The sequence below is a fragment of the Oncorhynchus mykiss genome, chromosome 24 (genome assembly GCF_057628025.1).
Source record: "Oncorhynchus mykiss isolate SJ-2025 chromosome 24, ASM5762802v1, whole genome shotgun sequence".
Taxonomy (NCBI): Eukaryota; Metazoa; Chordata; class Actinopteri; order Salmoniformes; family Salmonidae; genus Oncorhynchus; species Oncorhynchus mykiss.
The window spans coordinates 2270284-2297273 of record NC_143045.1 but is presented as its reverse complement, the minus strand read 5'-3'; the positions used below and the strand labels follow the sequence as shown (position 1 = coordinate 2297273).

The 26990-nt window shown below is 42.8% G+C and overlaps 1 protein-coding gene across 1 annotated transcript in view; it reads left to right on the top strand.

The window, feature by feature from the left end:
- d2r1 (dopamine D2 receptor 1) overlaps positions 1 to 26990 on the top strand; it is a 50602-nt gene that overhangs the window by 10311 nt on the left and 13301 nt on the right. The window contains 3 exon segments of the mRNA NM_001124371.2: positions 7067 to 7377; positions 23894 to 24003; positions 26544 to 26680. Coding sequence (NP_001117843.2) covers positions 7099 to 7377; positions 23894 to 24003; positions 26544 to 26680 — 526 coding nt within the window. The 5' untranslated portion in view covers positions 7067 to 7098.

Sequence of the window (26990 nt, the reverse complement as noted above, 5' to 3'; positions counted from 1 at the left end):
TTACGAAGCCACTCCTTCATTGCCCAGGCGCTGTGTTTGGGATCATTGTCATGCTGAAAGACACAGCCACGTTTCATCTTCAATGCCCTTGCTGATGGAAGGAGGTTTTCACTCAAAATCTCACGATACATGGCCCCACTCATTCTTTCTTTTACACGGATCAGTCGTCCTGGTTACCTTTGCAGAAAAACAGCCCCAAAGCATGATGTTCCCACCCCCATGCTTCACAGTAGGTATGGTGTTCTTTGGATGCAACTCAGCATTCTTTGTCCTCCAAACACAACGAGTTGAGTTTTTACCAAAAAGTTATATTTTGGTTTCATCTGACCATATGACATTCTCCCAATCTTCTTCTGGATTATCCAAATGCTCTCTAGCAAACTTCAGACGGTCCTGGACATGTACTGGCTTAAGCAGGGCACTGCAGGATTTGAGTCCCTGGCGGCGTAGTGTGTTACTGATGGTAGGCTTTGTTACTTTGGTCCCAGCTCTCTGCAGGTCATTCACTAGGTCCCCCCGTGTGGTTCTGGGATTTTTGCTCACCGTTCTTGTGATCATTTTGACCCCACGGGGTGAGATCTTGCGTGGAGCCCCAGATCGAGGGAGATTATCAGTGGTCTTGTATGTCTTCCATTTCCTAATAATTGCTCCCACAGTTGATTTCTTCAAACCAAGCCGCTTACCTATTGCAGACTCAGTCTTCCCAGCCTGGTGCAGGTCTACAATTGTGTTTCTGGTGTCCTTTGATAGCTCTTTGGTCTTGGCCATAGTGGAGTTTGGAGTGTGACTGTTTGAGGTTGTGGACAGGTGTCTTTTATACTGATAACAAGTTCAAACAGGTGCCATTAATACAGGTAACGTGTGGAGGACAGAGGAGCCTCTTATTAAAGAAGAAGTTACAGGTCTGTGAGAGCCAGAAATCTTGCTTGTTTGTAGGTGACCAAATACTTATTTTCCACCATAATTTGCAAATAAATTAATAAAAAATGCTAAAATGTGATTTTTCTGGATTTTTTTTTCTCATTTTGTCTGTCATAGTTGAAGTGTACCTATGATGAAAATTACAGGCCTCTCTCATCGTTTTAAGTGGGAGAACTTGCACAATTGGTGGCTTATTAAATACTTTTTTGCCCCACTGTATATACAGTGCCTTGCGAAAGTATTTGGCCCCCTTGAACTTTGCGACCTTTTGCCACATTTCAGGCTTCAAACATAAAGATATAAAACTGTATTTTTTTGTGAAGAATCAACAACAAGTAGGACACAATCATGAAGTGGAACGACATTTATTGGATATTTCAAACTTTTTTAACAAATCAAAAACTGAAAAATTGGGCGTGCAAAATTATTCAGCCCCTTTACTTTCAGTGCCGCAAACTCTCTCCAGAAGTTTAGTGAGGATCTCTGAATGATCCAATGTTGACCTAAATGACTAATGATGATAAATACAATCCACCTGTGTGTAATCAAGTCTCCGTATAAATGCACCTGCACTGTGATAGTCTCAGAGGTCAGTTAAAAGCGCAGAGAGCATCATGAAGAACAAGGAACACACCAGGCAGGTCCAAGATACTGTTGTGAAGAAGTTTAAAGCCGGATTTGGATACAAAAAGATTTCCCAAGCTTTAAACATCCCAAAGAGCACTGTGCAAGCGATAATATTGAAATGGAAGGAGTATCAGACCACTGCAAATCTACCAAGACCTGGCCGTCCCTCTAAACTTTCAGCTCATACAAGGAGAAGACTGATCAGAGATGCAGCCAAGAGGCCCATGATCACTCTGGATGAACTGCGGAGATCTACAGCTGAGGTGGGAGACTCTGTCCATAGGACAACAATCAGTCGTATATTGCACAAATCTGGCCTTTATGTAAGAGTGGCAAGAAGAAAGCCATTTCTTAAAGATATCCATAAAAAGTGTCGTTTAAAGTTTGCCACAAGCCACCTGGGAGACACACCAAACATGTGGAAGAAGGTGCTCTGGTCAGATGAAACCAAAATTGAACTTTTTGGCAACAATGCAAAACGTTATGTTTGGCGTAAAATCAACACAGCTCACACCATCCCCACTGTCAAACATGGTGGTGGCAGCATCATGGTTTGGGCCTGCTTTTCTTCAGCAGGGACAGGGAAGATGGTTAAAATTGATGGGAAGATGGATGGAGCCAAATACAGGACCATTCTGGAAGAAAACCTGATGGAGTCTGCAAAAGACCTGAGACTGGGACGGAGATTTGTCTTCCAACAAGACAATGATCCAAAACATAAAGCAAAATCTACAATGGAATGGTTCAATAATAAACATATCCAGGTGTTAGAATGGCCAAGTCAAAGTCCAGACCTGAATCCAATCGAGAATCTGTGGAAAGAACTGAAAACTGCTGTTCACAAATGCTCTCCATCCAACCTCACTGAGCTCAAGCTGTTTTGCAAGGAGGAATGGGAAAAAATGATGTGTAAAACTGATAGAGACATACCCCAAGCGACTTACAGCTGTAATCGCAGCAAAAGGTGGCGCTACAAAGTATTAACTTAAGGGGGCTGAATAATTTTGCACGCCCAATTTTTCAGTTTTTGATTTGTTAAAAAAGTTTGAAATGTCCAATAAATGTCGTTCCACTTCATGATTGTCTCCCACTTGTTGTTGATTCTTCACAAAAAAATACAGTTTTATATCTTTATGTTTGAAGCCTAAAATGTGGCAAAAGGTCGCAAAGTTCAAGGGGGCCGAATACTTTCGCAAGGCACTGTATCTACATAAATAAGACAGATCTTGCTTCTGTTGCCTCTGAGTGTTTGTTTGTTTAATAGCCTACTAATTCCGTGAGCACCAAGCCTTATGCAACTGCAAAATGTTGGATCAAGAAATTTCACCGATTCGTCAGTTTTTAAAAATCTTTGCTATACTGCAATAAAGGCTTTACTTTTTTTTATTTTTATAAACTGTTAGTACTTATTGATTTTAGTGTTTACACTGTTCCAAACACACAGAAAAACTATATTGTAATCTAACAGCACCTGTTTGTCACACATAATATGCACGCAGCTCTCGCCCCTATACCCTCCTTTTTCTTGATCACCTTATTGTTGTTATTATTATGATCATCATTAATATAATAATAATATTGTCCTAATCATTAGTAAGCTTTGTGTAGTAGCTTTGTATAACCACCATCGAGCTGTAGGCCTAAGTGCGTGTCCTGTTTAGTCTTAATGCCGTAACTTAGGCCTATATTTCAATATATAGGCTACTGTATCATTCCATCATTTGTTCATGCCATCACACAACATACGAGACATTCATGCTTTGAAATGCAATCAAGCGTTTTTAGTTTTACAATTCAATAACAAGGGGAGCTTTGTATAATTAGACTTAACATGAAATAAATAGCAATTCATGAATGTGTGATGTAATACAGGCTTTTATATATCATTTTCCCCCCTGTTAGAACACTCTCTGCTACACTTATTTGGTGATTACACTGTTCCAAATGGTCAGAAAAAGTAATAATATTGTAACCTAAAAGCAACTGTTTGGCACACATGATACTCACTCAACTCTTGCTCCTATACCCTCCTTTCTCTTGATCTCCAATAGTTTCCACAACTAAGTCAAATGTCTTCCACAGATCTTCCCCTTTCCCTCCTGAGCAACTAGTCAACATTTTCCCGTTTTAGAGTTTATTTTTCATGTCCTCTGCATCCATTTTTTCTGTCACGTGTTTTATTGATGTGATAGGCTATAGGTCAGGCCCTATTGGTTACATGCATGGATGTTTACATGTTTCACATAAAGAGAGCAACGGTTGAGAGAATAGGGAATGTTTTTCCTACACAAATTAGGGATTTCGATAACAGAACTTTTCAATCAGAAACAAGTAAGAAACTAAATGGCTGAAATGATGTTGCTGCTTCAGTACAGACCGCGCAATAAACACTTGCTGTGTTCTGTTTTTTTTTTGTCTTTGGTGTGACTTCTGGAGAACACTGTGGCATCAAGCACAATTGTTAGTGCGCTTTTCATCAAATATTGCAAGACCGTTGAGTGAGTTTTGATGTCAAAGTCACAAGATGCAATGAATTTACCATAGAATGTTGGGTATTTATTGAACTTGCATCGGGGACAATAGAAAAAAACACATGGAAAAGCGACACAACTGATCAAAGGGAAAACCATCTCAGAAAAGGGACATTTTATTGTAGCAGCGTGACTACATACACAAATTGAATTCTTTAGTAACAAAAAACGACCTATGTTATTCGCAAACCCATGGCAAACATCTCAAACAGGTTCAAGGCAGAATTCAATGGATTTTTTCTGTCATTCTCTGTTGCTAGCTGCTTCAGGTAGGGCTTTACCTACAAGCATGAGCTTCACCTGGGCCTCCTATGCAGACAGCTGAGTAGGAAAGTAGGCAGAGAATCTCAGCAGAGGCGTGGCTAGGTGTTAGGAAAGAGCTTCCCCACAACCTAATGAGGTCATTAGAGGCTCGCTTAACGTCCCCCTTCTCTGATGCCTCCAGAAGGCAGATGCTCCACAGCTTCCCAGACTACTTTATTTGAGTAGCTACTAGCTAGAATCAGTAGAATTAGTACCTGGCTTCTGTTATATTCTGATAGCATGTCTAAAGTTAAGTGTTTATTAAAAGGCTATTGGTTTCCAATGCTTACATTGCAGTTTATGGAATCTATGAGTCAGTTCAGCTGGTGTGAACATTGTTTGTCTTCTTGAATCCATCAGGCGATTCATAAATATTTCATTAGTCGGATACTATCAAAAGTGAACGCCTTTTATTCCTATGTTGTCCTATCACGATATGGCCACAATTTAAATCTTAGCTCTCAGTGTATTGGAATTAATAAGCCTTCACCGAAAACATTTAGTATCAATCGTAAGAAGTGTAAAATCGTAAACATCTGGGCATTTTTCTTCGCCAATGTTTGCAGCATTCATCAAAGTGTAAACTAACAATTTCCCGAGTTGTAAAATATGTGACCTGCAAATCTCCTCCGTAAACAGTTATAGAGTGATGGAGTGCTGCTCGTGTTCAAACATCCCCTCGGAGGCTTAAAGAGTTACTCAGCCATTTCTGACCAGCTGTTATTTGATTCACTAAACCCAACACCTCTTGGATTCGAAAAACAATTAGTGAGCCATATTCTTTTGGACCTTGAAAGAGCCTCGTTGCAGGTCGTACTTTGAGTTGGAGCCTGAGAAATGTTAGATCATTATTACTCTGGAAACACTCCCCAGTCTTTGTTCAAATCGAGGAGCCAATATTTTCTAAGATGATACAGTGAATTCATTTTGTATCTGGAACAGCTTGTACTATTTTATTAATGCAATCAATTCTCACTTTTTCCAATTTTCTCATATATATATTTTTTTTATCTGGGAAAGGTTCCAAACCGGAATAGATGCACATTTTAGAGGGCAAGGGTGGTAATTATTCTTAGTGATGTAACCATTTTGAAGGAAATAATTGCTCTAAGAAGATAAATAAGATAAAGGGAAGAGTCTGTAATTGCTACTGTATGCAGGCCAGGGAGGGATTTTTCTTCTCTGCACAGTAGAGGTACAATGACCCTGCTTAGTAAATGGCTAAATGATGACTACCTACCGAAAGCATGTCAGTAGGTAGCCAGACAGAGGTAAAATGGGTATATGCAGTATAATGACTATCTAGGACAAGGGCAGACTGGGACCAGAAATCAGCCCAAGCATTTCTAACACACCGGACCATTTTATTACTTGAGGCCCCACACTGTCCAATTTTTTTCCTCAAGGCCCCATTGTTGGCCAAATAATGATAATTCGGCAATAAAATAAACATTTTGCAGGCCCACTGGGCTAAAGATCAGCCCATCTGGCATTTGCCCCGAACAGCTGGTATCTACTGGAGGTTTTTCCCACACTCAGACACTTGTATTCCATATATATATACACACACATTCCAATCATCATCTTCTATCTAGGCTCCAGTCATCTGTGCTGCTATGGGAATAAGACATAGCAGGCTATGCAGGGCGTATGGATGCTTGTGGTTAGACAGGGGTCGTTGAGTGTTCATCTAGGTCAGCACTTCATGGCAGGTCACCTGCTCATGGATGATGTAGGTCAAGATTATGCGGTCAGCTTATGAGTGAATATGGAGTCATTTGATGTCAAATGATGCCGGGGAGGAGACACTACTAGAAACACACTGTGTTTCTTATAAAGGTTATCAGCAATAGAATTCAATAGAACGTATGATATTGCATCTCTATGGTTTTCAAAACAAAAAAAAATCTGTAAATCCATGTATTGTCAATCAATGGTCATATCTGGCTTGGCTTATTCATTTTAGCTCCTAGTGGACCATAGGGCCTGAATGTCTGGTTATACCTTGACACAATCCACTAGTTTTATCTGTACGACCTTCAGGATTAGCCCCCTGACTTCAACCTCCTAGCATACCCTCAGCTCTGTGTATGCGATTGGGAGATAGCTAGCCGTTGCGACTATCTCTCATCTTGGAATAAGTGTACATGATGCGCTGCAGGGATACGTCTGGATGCTGTTACTGCCCCAGTGAGCACTGCAAGGACAACCAGTTCAAACACAAGCTTTCAGGACAGCAGTGAGAACAATCTCTCATAAATAAAGAATTGGAGCGGGCAAATAAATGAGATCAGACAGCACAGGGCATCTGCAGGGTAAAGGCACAGGCCTGGGTCCCCGGTGCAATGCTTTCAGGTAGGCAGGAGCACGTGAGGAAGGGGGAGAGAGAGAGCGAGAGAGAGGGGGATAGAATCCCAGAGCCAACCTCTCGGCTGCTGAGTCGAAAGAAAGTTCCTCATGTACGGCGCACACTGTCGTACACACAGATGCGTGCATTCACACAGACATGAATGCACGCACACGTACGCACAAAAAAATGCACACATGTAGTGAGAGATGAAGACAATCAAGTAAATGCGCAATCCCCAATTTATGTATGTTACACACACACACACACACACACAGCTCTTATAATTTGCATATTTAGCTTTAATTACCTCTCTTTTTCTTTGTGTCCATTTCAGGGCCCGTTCTCGGCCTTCGTCACTCACAGCTAATGGATGTCCTCACACAGTATGCCTACAATGAGAGTTTCTGGGACAATGGGAATGGGAGCTTCAATGACACGGAGAGTGGGCAGAAGCACCCGTACAATTACTATGCCATGCTCCTGACGCTGCTCATCCTCGTCATCGTCTTTGGCAATGTGTTGGTGTGCATGGCCGTGTCCAGGGAGAAGGCCCTCCAGTCCACCACCAATTACCTGATCGTCAGCCTGGCCGTGGCTGACCTGCTGGTGGCCACCTTGGTTATGCCCTGGGTGGTCTATCTGGAGGTAGGTTACCTACACACCCACGCATGCTTTTTCATTGGCAGAAAGGCTTGAAGCTAATGATACAGTTTCGTTTTTTACCCTGTGGTTGCTGGAGGTAGGCTTTCTGTACACTCATGCACATTTGTCATTGGCTAAAGGCTTAAAGGTGCAGTGTAGTATTCTTTCAGATGAGGTTGCACAGCAAATTGCATACATAGCTGAAGCAAAACAAATGCACATAAACAAGAGGTTGTTTGATTACGCTTATGCCAATCAGGGTACCTTTTACCCTTCCTCTTGGATTTTGCCCTTGCATTGACCCTCCTCAGTCCTCCAAAATGAAAACAAACCTTTAGGGCCACATTGTTGATCTGAAAAGAATACATTCACAGTGCTCCTTTATTAAAGGTCTGGTAATGCAACAGCTTTCCCAAGATGTCGGTCATTGAAGCATGAGCAATACACAAACAGAAAGGATAAAGGCAACAACTACCATTGCTGGAACAATGTGAATGCAATGTGTGTCTGTTTTCATTGTGTATCTTCTCCACATAACTTGTTAAAGATATTCATTTGAACTAAATGAGTAATAAATACAATTTAAATATTACAAATAAAATGTTCTGCGTAGCTTAAAAGTGCATGAGAAATAATAGTTCTACCATTTAAAAAAAGTACATAAATGTTATTGCATTTTATGATGCCAATTTACCACACAATAAAATATTAAAGTTTAAATCCATCAAAAATGTTTCCCTGTCAACAAGAAAATATGTAAGTAATTATGGTTCCATACAATGTAATTATGGAATTTAATAGATAATAATTAAGATAGCATCAGCATTAAATTGTGGGAAATAGCATTGCATATTATAACTGACAGTTTAATCAGTCACTCAATAAAAAAGTTATCACTGTAGCAAATGGGCTGTAATGTTGATCAAATGTCTACTGTATACAGGAGGTCAGACAATTAAGTTTGAGCAAAGTGAGGAAATTAATAAATTCACATCATGAAAATAAATGGCACTGTACCTACAAAGCTATCTAAACTCAGCAAAAAAAAGAAACGTCCCTTTTTCAGGACCCTGTCTTTCAAAGATAATTTATAAATGTGTACTTGTCCTCTTGCGCTGTTGTGCTCCCACTCCTCTATCTATTCTGGTTAGAGCCCGTTTGCGCTGTTCTGTGAAGGGAGGATTACACAGCGTTGTACTAGATCTTCAGTTTGTTGGCAATTTCTTGCATGGAATAGCCTTCATTTCTCAGAAAAAATAATAGACTGACGAGTTTCAGAAGAAAGGTCTTTGTTTCTGTCCATGGGACAGAACTTGCACAATTAGTGGCTGACTAAATACTTTTTTTTGCCCCACTGTGGGTATGTGGTTGCAAAGGGCATCAGTGCCTTAACAGCGAGATTTGCCAAGGCAGGATACTCTGAGCGCAGCTCAATCCAGAAATCTGGCAGTGGCTTCTAATTTAAATTCAATTTTCACAGAACCGCTTGTTGCAATTTGGATTAGGCTCTCTTGTTCAGATATCGGTAAGTGGACTGGAGGCAGTGCTATTTAATGAAGCTGCCAGTTGAGGCTTCTGTTTCTCAAACTAGACACACTAATGTACTTGTCCTCTTGCTCCGTTGTGCGCCTGAGACTCCCACTCCTCTTTCTATTCTGGTTAGAGCCAGTTTGCACTGTTATGTGAAGTGAGTAGTGCACAGTGTTGTACGAGATCTTCAGTTTCTTGGTAATTTCTCGCATGGAACAGCCTTCATTTCTCAGAACAAGAAGAGACTGACGAGTTTCAGAAGGTACTTTGTTTCTGGCTATTTTGAGCCTGTAATCGAACCCACAAATGCTGATGCTCCAGATACTCACCTAGTCTAAGGAAGCCCAGTTTTATTGCTTCTATAATCAGGACAACAGTTTTCAGCTGTGCTAACATAATTGCAAAAGGGTTTTCTAATGATCAGTTAGCTAATCCAAGTTTATTATTTCAAAAGGCTAACACAACGTGCCATTGGAACACAGGAGTGATGGCTGCTGATTATGGGCCTATGTAGATATTCCATTTAAAAAAATCGACCGTTTCCAGCTACAATATTCATTTACAACATTAACAATGTTTACACTGTATTTCTGATCAATTTGATGTATATTTTAATGGGCAGAAAATGTGCTTTTCTTTCAAAAATGAGGACATTTCTAAGTGACCCCAAACTTTTGAATGGTAGTGTATGTACTCATTTCCCAGCTATAGCTAGGTTAGACAACATTGGTGAATTATTATGTATTATATTGTGATGTGACTTTTAAAACTGTCTTGTGTGATCTAGGTGTGTGCTGTGTAAACCACGTAAGGTTGAATCAATGCCCAGTGACATTTGCGACATAAAACAGCAGAACGGTAGCCTTGGGCAGCAATACAATAACCTCATTCCAGCAAATCAATTGAGAGCAGGAAGTAGTACAGGTTTCGGAGGAAAAACTCCTTGTTTTACCTCGCTGTGTTAGGATGTTATTTTTTTTACCGTGGTCTTTGGCCAGTGACGTGAGAGGCTATCCAAGACTGCAGCGAAATGATCCTCCTATGTGTGTATCAATGAGCCTGCCTCCTGATTTACCAGGGCTATTAAGTTACACTCTAAAATTATAGTCTGTCGTGTGCTCGGGAGAAAAACTGTGACTTGATCTCTTGCTCTAGCATCCAAGAAAACGCCAATAATTCTCCTCTGGTCTACTTACATTTAAAAATCTTGTCATTTTGCAGATGCTCTTATCCAGAGCAATTTACAGGAGCAATCGAGGTTAAGTGCCTTGCTCAAGGGCACATTGACATATTTTTCACGTAGTTGGCTCGGGGATTCAAACCAGCGACCTTTTGGTTACTGGCCCAACGCTCTAAACCGCTAGGCTACATCTGACTAAAAGTTGAGAAATGCCACATACAGTAGGCTAACTCGTTACACAACCTTTCCACAGTGACCCTCAGCTCCCTTCAAACGGGCCTCTCAATTGTATTACAAAGGATACCAAGTTTAAGGTCGTGTGGATTAGTACAGGTTTAACAAGAAGTTAAGGAGATTTGATGGTTTGTTGTGCACAAATCCCTTTATTTGTCTTACCGACTAATAGTAGCATAACCAGCCTTTACAATGCTATGGAAATGGCACAAATTAAAATCTGTGTATCTTATGCAGTAGGCTGCAGCTTGGCAACATAACAAGGGCTTAGTGTTAGCATGAGAATAAGCACTGCCCTTAAGTGAAACTGGTGGATTTTTTGGGGATGATTCACACTCATGAAACGTTTGATTTCTAGCAGAGAAAATAGATGTCATGTAGGATTATGCTTCGACACAACGAAAATAAACACGTTGATCTTTTATTACAATGCCGTGTTTTGGATTATCGTCCCTCTCCCGGGAGAACATTGTAATTTGCTGCGTGACCATTGTCTATTTGTTTTCATCTTGCTGAGATCTTGTTCAGGTTCATTTATCTTCCTAGTCTAACAACAAGCTGTGGTAATGTGTTGGTCACAGTCTGCTGCAGGAGCACTGTTGCCCTTTCTCGCTAAATGCTACATTTGCATTAATTATGAATATGTTACGCCTTAGTTCGACCACGCCAAATGGGGTATATTAAGAGCCTCTTCTTGACATATGCTAGATGACCTTAGGTCTTCAGATGTTTATTGGCTTTGATGAGCAGCTGGGAAAGATGCTTAGCCTCTCTCCTCCCAGCTAGCCTCACAGTATGTTAAACAAAGTGTCTGTGCAGGTGGCAAACGAAATGTTGACATTTCTGAGAAAGTGCGAGATCTAATGTACAATCCCCGCGCAAAATGAGAAAAACAAAACGTCAGGACTAAATCAGAAAATATGTATCGGGCCGCAGTTGACGTTAACATAGCAATTGGATTTCTCGCTACGTTTTATTTTTACGATGTCAGGGCAGTCACCGACCAAATCGATCCAACATTTTCCAGCATCACTTATCATGGTGAAGGTAGATATATGTTTCCAATAAGCCCTTACCATGATGTCTATGGGTGTTCATAATGATCTCCATTCCCACCAGTTTGGGAGGTGTGTTAGGAGGCTGATTTGTGGAGCCTGGTATAAAGAGTCTCTCATTAGGTTTGTCAGATCATTCTTTAATCACTGGCAGGGCTGCAGACTGACAACCAGGAGCAAAGACATAACCTTCTTCAAGCCTGAGTTTGGCATAATTAATAACACACTGCCTCAGGACAGAGATTAATCAGGCAGGTCTCCGTGAGAGCGGCTTCGCAGTTCTGGCTGTTTAAAAAAAGAAAAAGGTGAGATGCAGATATCTCTGAGCTTGACGACTCCAATATGATTGAGTGAGAAGCCACTCTCAGTAGTGGTGCAGGGGAAAGGCTTAGGATCTGCCACGATGGGCAGGCTTCGAAGCGCACTGTCAGTAATGCGTGGATATTAGCTAGTAGCTAGACCATGGCAGCCCTGTTCATGTAGAGAGTGGAGGTGGTTTGTGAATACGAATGGGTTCATCAGGCTCTTGGGAATGAAGTAGAAGCATCGGCTACTCGTTATTAAAATCTCTCTCTGTCATGACCAAAAGTATGTGGACACCTGCTCGTCTGACATCTGATTCCAAAATCATGGCCATTAATATGGAGTTGGTCCCTGCCTTTGCTGCTATAACAGCCTCCACTTTTAGGGGAAGGCTTTCCAGTAGATGTTGGAACATTGCGGTGGGGACTTGCTTCCATTCAGCCACAAGCATTAGTGAGGTTTTGTGATTAGGCCTGGAACTTGGCGTTCCAATTCATTCCAAAGGTTTTTGATGTGGTTGATGTCAGGGCTCTGTGCAGGCCAGTCAAATTCTTCCACACCAACCATTTCTGTATGGACCTCGCTTTGTGCACTGGGGCAAGTTCAAAGCACCGAATCGTCTAGAACAGTGGTTCCCATATTTGTTATAGTCCCATACCTCTTCAAACATTCAACCTCCAGCTGCCTACCCCCTCTAGTGCAAGGGTCAGCGCACTCTCAAATGTTGTTTTTTGCCATCATTGTAAGCCTGCCACACACGCACTATACGATACATTTATTAAACATAAGAATGAGTGTGAGTTTTTTTCACAATCCGGCTGGTGGGAAGGGCACAAATAATAATGTACAAATAATCAACATTTTTGCTCTTTTATTAACCATCTTACATATAAAACCTTATTTGTTCATCGGAAATTGTCAACTCACCACAGGTTAATGAGAAGGGTGTGCTTGAAAGGATGCACATTGCCAACAAAGGGTATATAACAAAGTATTGAGAAACTGTTGTTATTGACCAAATACTTATTTTCCACCATTTGCAAATAAATTCATAACAAATCCTACAATGTGATTTTCTGGATTTCTTTTTCTCATTTTGTATGTCATAGTTGAAGTGTACCTATGATGAAAATTACAGGCCTCTCTCATCTTTTTAAGTGGGAGAACTTGCACAATTAGTGGCTGACTAAATACTTTTTTTTGCCCCACTGTGGGTATGTGGTTGCAAAGGGCATCAGTGTCTTAACAGCGAGATTTGCCAAGGCAGGATACTCTGAGCGCAGCTCAATCCAGAAATCTGGCAGTGGCTTCTAATTTAAATTCAATTTTCACAGAACCGCTTGTTGCAATTTGGATTAGGCTCTCTTGTTCAGATATCGGTAAGTGGACTGGAGGCAGTGCAATTTAATGAAGCTGCCAGTTGAGGCTTCTGTTTCTCAAACTAGACACACTAATGTACTTGTCCTCTTGCTCCGTTGTGCGCCTGAGACTCCCACTCCTCTTTCTATTCTGGTTAGAGCCAGTTTGCACTGTTATGTGAAGTGAGTAGTGCACAGTGTTGTACGAGATCTTCAGTTTCTTGGTAATTTCTCGCATGGAACAGCCTTCATTTCTCAGAACAAGAAGAGACTGACGAGTTTCAGAAGGTACTTTGTTTCTGGATATTTTGAGCCTGTAATCGAACCCACAAATGCGGATGCTCCAGATACTCAACAGTTTTCAGCTGTGCTAACATAATTGCAAAAGGGTTTTCTAATGATCAATTAGCCTTTTAAAATAATACACTTGGATTATCTAAAACAACGTGCCATTGGAGCACAGGAGTGATGTTTGCTGACAATGGGCCTCTATGCCTATGTAGATATTCCATAAAAAAATCTGCTGTTTCCAGCTACAATAGTCATTTACAACATTAACAATGTCTACACTGTATCTCTGATCAATTTGATGTTATTTTAATGGACAAAAAATGTCTGTGACCCCAAACTTTTGAATATGTGTGTGTGTGTGTGTGTGTGTGTGTAATATTATGTATGTATAAATTCAGCAAAAAATGTACTTCCCTTTTTCAGGGCCCTGTCTTTCGAAGATAATTCATAAAAATCCAAATAACTTCACAGATCTTCATTGTCAAGGGGTTAAACACTGTTTCCCATGTTTGTTCAGTGAACCATAAACAATTAATGAACATGCACCTGTGGAATGGCCGTTAAGACACTAACAGCTTAAAGATGGTAGGCAATTAAGGTCACAGTTTTGAAAACTTAGGACACTAAAGAGGCCTTTCTACTGACTCTGAAAAACACAAAAAAAAAAGATGCCCAGGGTCCCTGCTCATCTGCGTGAATGTGCCTTAGGCATGCTGCAAGGAGGCATGAGGACTGCAGATGTGGCCAGGGCAATAAATTGCAATGTCCGTACTGTGAAACACCCAAGACAGAGCTACAGGGAGACGGGCAGACAGCTGATCATCCTCACAGTGGCAGACCACGTGCAACACCTGCACAGGATCGGTACATTCGAACATCACACCTGTGGGACAGGAACAGGATGGCAACAAACTGTCCGAGTTACACCAGGAACACACAATCCCTCCATTAGTGCGCAATAGGCTGAGAGAGGCTGGATTTCGGCCTGTTGTAAGGCAGGTCCTCACCAGACATCACCGGCAACAACGTTGCTTGTGGGCACAAGCCCACCGTCGCTGGTCTAGACAGGACTGGCAAAAAGTGCTCTTCACTGACGAGTCTGACGAGTCTCACCAGGGGTGATGGTCGGATATGCATATATCATCAAAGGAATGAGCGTTACACCGAGGCCTGTACTCTGGAGTGGGATCAATTTGGAGGTGGAGGGTCCATCATGGTCTGGGGTGGTGTGTCTTAACATCATCAGACTGACCTTGTTGTCATTGCAGGCAATATCAATGCTGTGCATTACAGGGAAGACATCCTCCTCCCTCATCTGGTACCCTTCTTGCAGGCTCATCCTGACATGACCCTCCAGCATGACAATGCCACCAGCCATACTGCTCGTTCTGTGCGTGATTTCCTGCAAGACCGGAATGTCAGTGTTCTGCCATGGCCAGTGAAGAGCCCGGATCTCAATCCCATTGAGCACGTCTGGGACCTGTTGGATCGGAGGGTGAGAGCTAGGTCCATTCCCCCCAGAAATGTCTGGGAATTTGCAGGCGCCTTGGTGGAAGAGTAACATCTCACAGCAAGAACTGGCAAATCTGGTGGAGTCCACGAGGAGGAGATGCACTGCAGTACTTAATGCAGCTGGTGGCCACACCAGATACTGACTTACTTTTGATTTTGACCCCCCCCCCCCTTTGTTCAGGGACACATTATTCCATTTCTGTTAGTCCCATGCCTGTGGAACTTGTTCAGTTTATGTCTCAGTTGTTGAACCTTGTTATGTTCCTACAAATATTTACATGTTAAGTTTGCTGAAAATAAATGCTGTTGACAGTGAGCGGATTGCATGACATAAGTATTTGATCACCTACCAACCAGTAAGAATTCTGGCTCTCATAGACCTGTTAGTTTTTCTTTAAGAAGCCCTCCTGTTCTCCACTCATTACTTGTATTAACTGCACCTGTTTGAACTCGTTACCTGTATAAAAGACACCTGTCCACACACTCACTCAAACAGACTCCAACCTCTCCACAATGGCCAAGACCAGAGAGCTGTGTAAGGACATCAGGGATAGAATTGTAGACCTGCACAAGGCTGGGATGGGATACAGGACAATAGGCAAGCAGCTTGGTGAGAAGGCAACAACTGTTGGCGCAATTATTAGAAAATGGAAGAAGTTCAAGATGACGGTCAATCACCCTCGATCTGGGGCTCCATGCAAGATCTCACCTCATGGGGCATCAATGATCATGAGGAAGGTGAGGGATCAGCCCAGAACTACACGGCAGGACCTGGTCAATGACCTGAAGAGAGCTGGGACCACAGTCTCAAAGAAAACCATTAGTAACACACTACGCCGTCATGGATTAAAATCCTGCAGCGTACACAAGGTCCCCCTGCTCAAGCCAGCGCATGTCCACTGCCCGTCTGAAGTTTGCCAATGACCATCTGGATGATCCAGAGGAGGAATGGGAGGAGGTCATTAGACCAAAAAGCTCTATTTTTGTCTCAACTCCACTCGCTGTGTTTGGAGGAAGAAGAAGGATCAGTACAACCCCAAGAACACCATCCCAACCGTGAAGCATGGAGGTGGAAACATCATTCTTTGGGGATGCTTTTCTGCAAAGAGGACAGGACGACTGCACCGCATTGAAGGGAGGATGGATGGGGCCATGTATCGCGAGATCTTCGCCAACAACCTCCTTCCCTCAGTAAGAGCATTGAAGATGGGTCGTGGCTGGGTCTTCCAGCATGACAACGACCCGAAACACAGAGCCAGGGCAACTAAGGAGTGGCTCCGTAAGAAGCATCTCAAGGTCCTGGAGTGGCCTAGCCAGTCTCCAGACCTGAACCCAATAGAAAATCTTTGGAGGGAGCTGAAAGTCCGTATTGCCCAGTGACAGCCCCGAAACCTGAAGGATCTGGAGAAGGTCTGTATGGAGGAGTGGGCCAAAATCCCTGCTGCAGTGTGTGCAAACCTGGTCAAGAACTACAGGAAACGTATGATCTCTGTAATTGCAAACAAAGGTTTCTGTACCAAATATTATGTTTTTCTGCTTTTCTGATGTATCAAATACTTATGTCATGCAATAAAATGCAAATTAATTACTTAAAAATCCTACAATGTGATTTTCTAGATTTTTGTTTTAGATTCCATCTCTCACATTTGAAGGTTACCTATGACAGACCTCTACATGCTTTGTAAGTAGGAAAACCTGCAAAATCGGCGGTGTATTAAATACTTAACACCCCGTCAGTCCTACAATCTAAGCTAGATGCCCTCAATCTCACACAAATCATCAAGGAACCCACCAGGTACAACCCTAAATCTGTAAACAAGGGCACCCTCATAGACGTCATCCTGACCAACTGGCCCTCCAAATACACCTCCGCTGTCTTCAACCAGGATCTCAGCGATCACTGCCTCATTGCCTGTATCCGCTACGGTTCCGCAGTCAAACGACCACCCCTCATCACTGTCAAACGCTCCCTAAAACACTTCTGCGAGCAGGCCTTTCTAATCGACCTGGCCCGGGTATCCTGGAAGGATATTGACCTCATCCCGTCAGTTGAGGATGCCTGGTCATTCTTTATAAGTAACTTCCTCACCATTTTAGATAAGCATGCTCCGTTCAAAAAATGCAGAACTAAGAACAGATATAGCCCTTGCTTCACTCCAGACCTGACTGCCCTCGACCAGCACAAAAACATCCTGTGGCGGACTGCAATGGCATCGAATAGTCCCCGCGATATGCAACTGTTCAGGGAAGTCAGGAACCAATACACGCAGTCAGTCAGGAAAGCCAAGACCAGCTTCTTCAGGCAGAAATTTGCATCCTGTAGCACTAACTCCAAATCGTTCTGGGACACTGTAAAGTCCATGGAGAACAAGAGCACCTCCTCCCAGCTGCCCACTGCACTGAGGCTAGGTAACACGGTCACCACCGATAAATCCATGATAATCGAAAACTTCAAGCATTTCTCAACGGCTGGCCATGCCTTCCTCCTGGCTACTCCAACCTCGGCCAACTTTTCTCTGTATATATCAATGATGTTGCTCTTGCTGCGGGCGATTCCCTGATCCACCTCTACGCAGACGACACCATTCTGTATACTTCCGGCCCTTCCTTGGACACTGTGCTATCTAACCTCCAAACGAGCTTCAACGTGATACAACACTCTTTCCGTGGCCTCCAACTGCTCTTAAACGCTAGTAAAACCAAATGCATGCTTTTCAACCGTTCGCTGCCTGCACCCGCACGCCCAACTAGCATCACCACCCTGGATGGTTCCGACCTAGAATATGTAGACATTTATAAGTACCTAGGTGTCTGGCTAGACTGTAAACTCTCCTTCCAGACTCATATCAAACATCTCCAATCTAAAATCAAATCTAGAGTCGGCTTTCTATTCCGCAACAAAGCCTCCTTCACTCACGCCGCCAAACTTACCCTAGTAAAACTGACTATCCTACCGATCCTCGACTTTGGCGATGTCATCTACAAAATATCTTCCAATACTCTACTCAGCAAACTGGATGCAGTTTATCACAGTGCCATCCGTTTTGTTACTAAAGCACCTTATGCCACCCACCACTGCGACCTGTATGTTCTAGTCGGCTGGCCCTTGCTACATATTCGTCGCCAGACCCACTGGCTCCAGGTCATCTACAAGTCCATGCTTGGTAAAGTTCCGCCTTATCTCAGTTCACTGGTCACGATGGCAACACCCACCCGTAGCACGCGCTCCAGCAGGTGTATCTCACTGATCATCCCTATAGCCAACACCTCATTTGGCCGCCTTTCGTTCCAGTTCCAATATCTCTACCTGTACATGACCATCTGATCATTTATCACTCCAGTGTTAATCTGCAAAATTGTAATTATTCGCCTACCTCCTCATGCCTTTTGCACACAATGTATATAGACTCTCTTTTTTTTCTACTGTGTTATTGACTTGTTAATTGTTTACTCCATGTGTAACTCTGTGTTGTCTGTTCACACTGCTATGCTTTATCATGGCCGGGTCGCAGTTGTAAATGAGAACTTGTTCTCAACTAGCCTACCTGGTTAAATAAAGGTGAAATAAAAATAAATAAATAAAACTTGTTCTCCCCACTGTGTGTGTGTGTGTGTGTGTGTGTATACCCCCGAGCCTTATATGGACTTCCTGCCGCAACGAGGCGATGTCCCATTTTTCTATAAAGAAAAAGTTGCTATGTCAGGTCGTGAAGAAGAATGACGAATGTATGGAGTTGTTGTTGGTACCCCGTCCCGTTGTACCACCTCTCCTACAGTTGGCGCACTCCCACCTTCTTGGGGCTCACCTATGGGTGTCAAAGACCTTAGACAGGCTCAAGGCACGCTTTTGGTGGAGCACGTGGAAGACTTGATAGACCGCATGGCAACCCTGTGGCCCTTGGTACGGGAACACATACAAGAGGCCCAAGCGTGGGTGTACAACAGAGGGGCACAACGAAGGGACTTCCAGCCAGAAGACAAAGTGTTGTTCCCATATGAAGTCATTGAGAACGAGGGTGAAGTTAACTATAGGGTCAGATAGCCGGGACTTAGGCATTTAACCCAGATTTACCATGTGAATTTGCTAAAGAAATGCACTCTACTCTATTTCCCCGAAGAAGGTTACCACAGAGACCAAGCCGGCAGAGGTGCCACTGGGGGACCAGCTGAGCCAAACACAGAAGCAGGAGCTGAGGGAGTTGGTTTGCCAAAACCAGGATGTGTTCTCCAGTGAACCAGGACACACCGATCTGACACAACATCATCACCGAACCCGGGAAAAAGGTGAAGTTGAGACCTTACCGCATACCGGAAGCAACGAGAGAGGCTGTCAGGACCGAGGAAAAAACTATGTTGAAAGTTGATATAATCGAAGAGTCGCATAGCGAGTGGTGCAGCCCCATAGTGTTGGTGCCGAAACCAGACGGCACCATTCGCTTCTGTAATTATTTTTAGAAAGGTAAATGAAATCTTAAAGTTCGACACCTACCCCATGCCTTGAGTTGCTGAATTAATGGAATGGCTAGGGACCGCCCGATTTATCAGCACACTCAACCTGACGAAGGGTTATTGGCAGGTGCCCTTAACTCCCGTGACACGGGAGAAAACTGCTTTTGCCACCCCTGGCAGGCTGTTCCATTACAAGAAGCTGTCCTTTGGGCTGCACGGGGCCCTGGCCACCTTCCAGAGTATGATGGACCGGGTTCTCCGACCCCATCGGGAGTATGCGGTGGCATACATCGACGATAGTGTGATCCATGGGAGCGAGTGGGAGACACATCTAAAGCAGGTGAGTGTGGTACTGCAGGCCTTACGGGAGGCGGGGCTAACAGCAAACCCAAAGAATTGTATGCTCGGCCTACGGGAGGCTGAGTATCCTGGGTACACGATCGCGAGGGGACGTGTCAAACCCCAGGTGAGGAAAGCGGAGGCGATTCGGGACTGGCCTCGCCCCCTCACCAAGAAGCAGCTACGCACGTTTGTGGGATTGACAAGTTATTACCAGAGATTTATTCCCCACTTTGCCTCCCTAGCCAGCTCCCTTACAGATCTGTCCAGGAGCCATCTGCCCGCTCAAGTGACGTGGACCGAGGAGATGGAGAAAGTCTTCCAGGACCTAAAGGGAGCACTCTGTTCTGGACCCGTGCTGGTGACCCTCGACTTCTCCAAACCACTGGTGGTACAGCCAGATGTGTCCGAAACAGGGGTGGGTGCCGTCCTGTCATAGCTACAAGAAGGTGAGGAACACCCAGTCATGTACATTAGCTTGAAGCTGTTGCTGCGGGAACAAAGATATTTCACTGTGGCGAAAGAATATCTAGTGATCAAGTGGGCGCTGTAAATGCTGAAGTATTACTTATTGTGACGGCACTTCACCCTCATAATGGACCATGCACCACTTGTTTGTATGTCACCGAATGAGGACAGTAACGCCCAGGTCATCCGCTGGTTCCTATCCTTACAGCCCTTTGCTTTCCCTGTCATCCACAGATCAGGTGCAGCCCATGGAAATGCCGATGCCCTCTCCAGAAGGGATGCTCTAGGTAGCTGGACCGCCCCTCCCTCCCGGTCGGAGCTGGTGTGTGTGTGGGGCAGACAGCAGGGAGAGGTGACGGGAGTGGTTATTGAAGGGAGATATCTTGCAGCCCGCTGGCTCCACTCCCAAGTCTTATATGGACTTCCTGCCCCAACGAGGCGAGACTGTGGATCATTAAGCCAGGGAGTGCTTGGGAAAAAAATAGGAAGCAGCCGGCACAAAGGGGCAGAGAATGGATAGCAAAGCGTGCGTGATGAAGAGTGGGAGAAGAGAGAGCAATATCTGTGTGTTAACCCGTTGTGACCTGGACTGTCTGATTACCCCCCTTGTGTACCGAACAGGATTGGCTGAGGACCCGAGTTTTAGGATTACCCCTGGAGAACAGAATGGATAACAAGACCGGTTTGTGGACTGTGAAATAGTTGAATTCCCACCCTTTTCCCCAGTGTACAAAAATCCCTAATAAACTCCCCATGTGTGTTCTAGTTGTGCTACTGGTGCGTTATTGAGCCTGCTACAATATATATATCACACACTCTACCAGTCAAAGTTTTAGAACACCTACTCATTCAAGGGTTTTTCTTTATTTTTCATATTTTCTATGTTGTAGAATAATAGTGAAGACATCAAACTATGAAATAACACATATGGAATCATGTAGTAACCAAAAAAGTGTGAAGGGAAAGCACCCAACAAGTTCTCAGCATATGTGGGAACTCCTTCAAGACTGTTGGAAAAGCCTTCCAGGTGAAGCTGGTTGAGAGAATTCCAAAAGTGTACAAAGCTGTCATCAAGACAAAGGGTGGCTATTTGAATAATCTCAAATATAAATATATTTTGATTTAACTACATGATTCCATATGTTTTGATGCCTTTACTACAATGTAGACAATAGTAAAAATAAAGAAAAACCCTTGAATGATTTCAGTTCTAAAACGTGTTCTAAAACTTTTTACCAGTTGTGTGTGTACATGCATTCACTCAGTGGCCAGTTTATTAGGTACACCACCCCGTTCACAAAAAATAGAAGATTTGCTTGCTATATAAAGCAGGCAGACATGCATCAAGGCATTCTGTTACTGTTCGATTGAACTTTAGAATGGGCAAATTTGAGTGACCTAAGAGACATTGAGCGTGGTACTGTATTGATCGTCTGTGCCTGCTGCGCCGGTTCCAGTATCTCAGAAACGACCAGACTCCTTGGCTTTTCACACACAACAATGTTTAGGGTTTATCAACAATGGTGCAACAAACAGAAAACATCCAGTCAGCGGCAGTCCTATGGGCCGAAAACAGCTCGTTGAAGTTGAAGGAGAATGGCAAGAATCGTGCAGGCTAACAGGCTGGCCACAGACAGGCAAATAACGGCTCAATACAACTGTGGTGTGCAGAACGGCATCTCGGAATGCACAACTCGTCGGTCCTTGTGGGCTATTACAGCAGACAACCACACTGGGTTCCACTCCTATTAGCGGCTCCAGTGGGCACGAGATCACCAACACTGGACAATTGAGGAGTGGAAAAACATTGCCTGGTCTGACAAATCCCAGTTCCTGTGCGTCATGCTGATTTGCAGAGTCAGGATTTGGCGTGAGCAGCATGAGTCCATGGCCCCATACTGCCTGATGCCAAAGGTACATGCTGGTTGTGTAATGGTGTGGGGAATGTTTTCCTGGCAAACGTTAGGTCCCTTTGATACCAATTGAGAAATGTTTGAAAATAGAATCAACCCATGCTCTGAAGAATTAAGGCTGTTCAAATCAAATTGTATTTGTCATGTGCTACGTAAACAACAGTGAAATGCTTACTTATGGGCCCTTCCCAACAATAATAATAAAAAAAGAGAAATAGTAGAAAAAATACAAATTTTTAAATAAAAAAATAACATAAGGAATAAATAGAAAGGTGATAACTTCTGGAGACATTATAGGATCTGACCCAGTACTAGTTGGCTGTACCTAATAAACTTGGCACTGAGTTAATATACACTGACTATACCAAACATTAGGAACACCTTCCTCATATTGAGTTGCAATTCCTCCCTTTTCCCTCCAGAACAGACTCCATTTGTCGGGGCATGGGCTCTACAAGGTGTTGAAAGCGTTCCACAGGGATGCTGGACCATGTTGACTCTAATGCTTCCCACAGTTGTGTCAAGTTGGCTAGTGGTGAATAGCTTGTTCCATCTCATTCCACATATGCAATTGAATTGAGATCTGGTGACTGGGCAGACCACCGCAATAAGCTCAATTCACTGTCATGTTTGTGGAACCATTTCTGGACAATCCTAGCTGCCATGCTGGGATGCACCTGATGGCAATGTTGTTCAGATATCCTGTGGCATTCAAACATTGCTCCACTTTTATGATGGGGCCCAATGTGTGCCATTAAAAACACACCTCGCACCACCACCGTAAGCCTCCAATGTTGACACCCTTCGTGATGGATACATGTACTCGTGGTTTTCTCCATTCCCCTGTCCTCCCATCTGCGTGCAACGGCAGGAACCGAGATTCATCAGACCAGGCAATGTTTTTCCAATTCTCCAGTGTTTTCGTTCCTGAGCCCACTGCAACCGCAGAGTCTTGTTTTTTGCTGAAAGAAGTGGAACTCTGTCAGGTCATCCGCTGCCATAACCCATTTGTGTCAATGTACAATGAGTTGTGCTTTCTTTTATGGGTCTTTGGGCACCAATGTTGTTCTTGACTGTTAGTTGACTAACAGCCCCTCTGTTGCTCTGCACAATTTGTGTCTGCCTCCTTTGTCCTTGTTAATCAATGACACATTTTCGACAACTGGCCTGCCGTTGGCTGAATGTCCATTGGGTGGTGGGCCATTCTTGATACACACAGGAAACTGTTAAGCTTCAAAAACCCAGTAGCGTTGCAGTTCTTGACATACTCAAACCAGTGTGCCTGGCACCTACTACCATACCCCGTTCAAAGGCACTTAAATCTTGTATCTTAACCATTCACCATCTGAATGGCACATGTACACAATCCATGTCTCAATTGTCTCGAGGCTTAAAAATCCTTCTTTAACCTGTCTCCTCCCCTCATCTACACTGATTTGAAGTGGATTTAACAAGGGACGTCAATAGCAGATCATCATTTTCACCTGGATTCACCAGGTCAGTCTGTCATGGAAAGATCAGCATACACTGTAAATACATTGATTTCGGAAGGTATTCAGACCCCTTGACTTTTTCCATGTTTTGTTACGTTACAGCCTTATTCTAAAATGGAAATGTTTTTTTCCCCTCATCAATCTACACGCAATACCCAGTAATGACACTGCAAAAACAGGTTTTTAGAATTGTTTGATGGTGAATGGAGCAGGCATTGGAAGATTCATGAGAACAGCTGAAAAGATAAGAACATTTATTCAGGAACATGTAAGGTGTGCATTTTAGTATCTGACTGAACTGCAACTGAAAAACAGTCAGTGTATGAGTCGGTGCTGAAGGGGGATAAAACAAATATTTCTGTTGTCTCTAAATGTTGGAACATCTTTCTTTCAGGTGGTGGGAGAGTGGAGGTTTAGTAAAATCCACTGTGACATCTTTGTCACCCTAGATGTCATGATGTGCACTGCAAGCATCCTCAATCTCTGTGCCATCAGCATTGATCGGTAAGTGTTCTTGAAATTGTTGAATCGTGGCTGGAGGCAGGTGCCATTGTGGATTTGCAGTGAAAATCTTTAAGCAAATTCATTGGAGTCTGGGCCTAAAAGGCCTACTTGCATAACCCAGCTGGTACTTTCTATTAAATACCAATGCCATTATTTATGGACTATGCAGTGTGCCACTTTTCATTTTGAATGATTTTCCACTTCACTGATTTTCGTGTCACTCAAATGCATGTTCAGAACACCACCTTGGTTATGTGAATACATAACTCAGAGGTGATTTAAATATTTATTGAAGTAATTTGTATTTGAATACAAAATGTCTGCACATTCATTGTGTGCAGAAAATCTTGGAGTTGTTTATACTGCAGATACTTATTTTAGAGTAAGAGAATAGTCCTGTGAATAGTCCTATATAGAATAGTCCTGTGATTAACAATTAGTCCTGTGTCATGTGATCTGTAATATTGAATAAAGAGTACCCATAAAGCTAGAGTCCTTAATTGAAACAACAACCACTCTCAAATTCATAGACAGAGCTATGGATGAAAGGACTGTCGCTCCATGATTTCAAATGTACAGTTTTACCGTGATTTGAAGCTATATGGTGTTTATAGTTACATTGTTTACAAGCATTGAAGTAAAACAAGCTAATTTTGGGTTCTGATGGGGTACAACAATGGAACTAAGCTCACAATATTATTATTATTATATTTTTCAAGAATCAATGGTTATTATGTACTGTACCAGTACTGTATAGTTTGGACAGACCAACTTATTCCAAGGTTTTTCTTTACTATTTATATTTTCTACATTGTAGAATAATATCGAAGACATCAGAACTGTGAAATAACACACATGGAATCATGTAGTAACCAAAAAAGTGTTAAACAAATGAAAATATATTTTATATGTGAGATTCTTCAAAGTAGCCACCCTTTGCCTTGATGACAGCTTTGCATACTCTTGGCATTCTCTCAACCAGCTTCATGAGGTAGTCATCTGGAATGCATTTCAACTAACAGGTGTGCCTTGTTAAGTTAATTTGTGGAATTTCTTACCTTCTTAATGCGTTTTAGCCAATCAGTTGTGTTGTGACAAGGTAGGGGTGATATACAGAAGATAGCCCTAATAGCCCTGAAAGACCAAGTCCATATTATGTAAAGAACAGCTCAAATAAGTAAAGAGAAATTACAGTCCATCATTACTTTAAGACATGAAGGCCAGTCAATCCAGAATATTTCAAGAACTTCTAAAGTTTCTTCAAGTGCAGTTGCAAAAACCATCATGATGAAACTGGCTCTTATGAGGACAGCAACAGGAAAGGAAGACCGAGTTACCTCTGCTGCAGAGGATACGTTCATTAGAGTTAACTGCACCTCAGGTTGCAGCCCAAATAAATGCTTCACAGAGTTCAAGTAACAGACGCATCTCAACATCAACTGTTCAGAGGAGACTGCATGAATCAGGCCTTGCTGCAATGAAACCACTACTAAAGGACACCAATAAGAAGAAGAGACTTGCTTGGGCCAAGAAACACGAGCAATGGACATTAGACCGGTGGAAATCTGTCCTTTGGTCTGATGAGTCCAAATTTGAGATTTGTGATGGAGTGCTGCATTAGATGACCTGGCCTCCAATATCACCCGACCTCAACCCAATTGAGATGGTTTGGGATGAGTTGGACCGCAGAGTGAAGGAAAAGCCGCCAACAAGTGCTCAGCATATGTGGGAACTCCTTCAAGACTGTTGGATTCCTTATGAAACTTGTTGAGATAATCCCAAGAGTGTGCAAAGCTGTCATCAAGGCAAAGGGTGGCTACTTTGAATAGTATAAAATATTTGTTCATTTGTTTAACACTTTGGGTTACTACATGATTCCATATGTTATTTCATAGTTTTGATTTCTTCACTATTATTCTACAATGTAAAAAATAGTCAAAATAAAGAAAAATCCTTAAATGAGTAGGTGTGTCCAAACTTTTGACTGGTGCTTGATATCATTCATTTCTAAGTCCAATATATTTAGCAACTAAGGATTATAGCTTTAAGTGCTTAAGTCGCCTTCGGCTTCGTACCTTAAGGTTCCAAACCAAATTACAATGAAATCAATAAAGTAAGTCTGTTAGTTGACATCCTTAGGAAGTAGAGATTCTCTAACTCACTAATAAGGTCACACAGCAGGCTAGAGGTTAATTGATAAGGTTCTCTGCCAGGGATGTAGTGGAGGGTTAATTCATATAAACACACTTAATGCACAAGGGTTAATGCACATTAAGCACCGTTTTATTTCCTGAATAGCATTTACCTGTTATACTAAATTATAGTTTTTTTGCGTTTACTGTATGTTAGTCGTCTCCCATCATATCAGAGTTTACCCACCTTTTTTCTACCCATACATCCCTGATGTCCCTACTAAGAGAAGATGGAGAAAGATGTTGTCTGTTACTCCACGTGTAGTCTGCACAGTAGAAAAGCCAGTTTGTCTATTCCTACTGTGTTTTTCCCTTGTCTTTTCTCCCATCTGCTTCCTTCCACAACAGATACACAGCAGTCGCCATGCCCATGCTGTACAACACGCGCTACAGCTCCAGAAGACGAGTCACTGTTATGATCTCAGTGGTGTGGGTTCTGTCCTTTGCAATATCATGCCCCCTGTTGTTCGGCCTAAATAACACAGGTAATAGCAGGAACTGTGAGCTACCTTGCTCTGCTGCACTGTAATCTGTGCTATTGCACAGTGCTTCCACTGTGTTTTGGCTTTCATGGCACTAAGGAGTAGACTCAATTTGACAATGATAGGTGATACTAAACTGTATGACTGCTGTGAATGGGGGTTAACAGTGTGATGGTTAGTTTGAATGCTCCTCTTTCAAACACAGAGTACAGTCATGGCCAAAATTTTTGAGAATGACACAAATATACATTTTCACAAAGTCTGCTGCCTCAGTTTGTATTATGGCAATTTGCATATACTCCAGAATGTTATG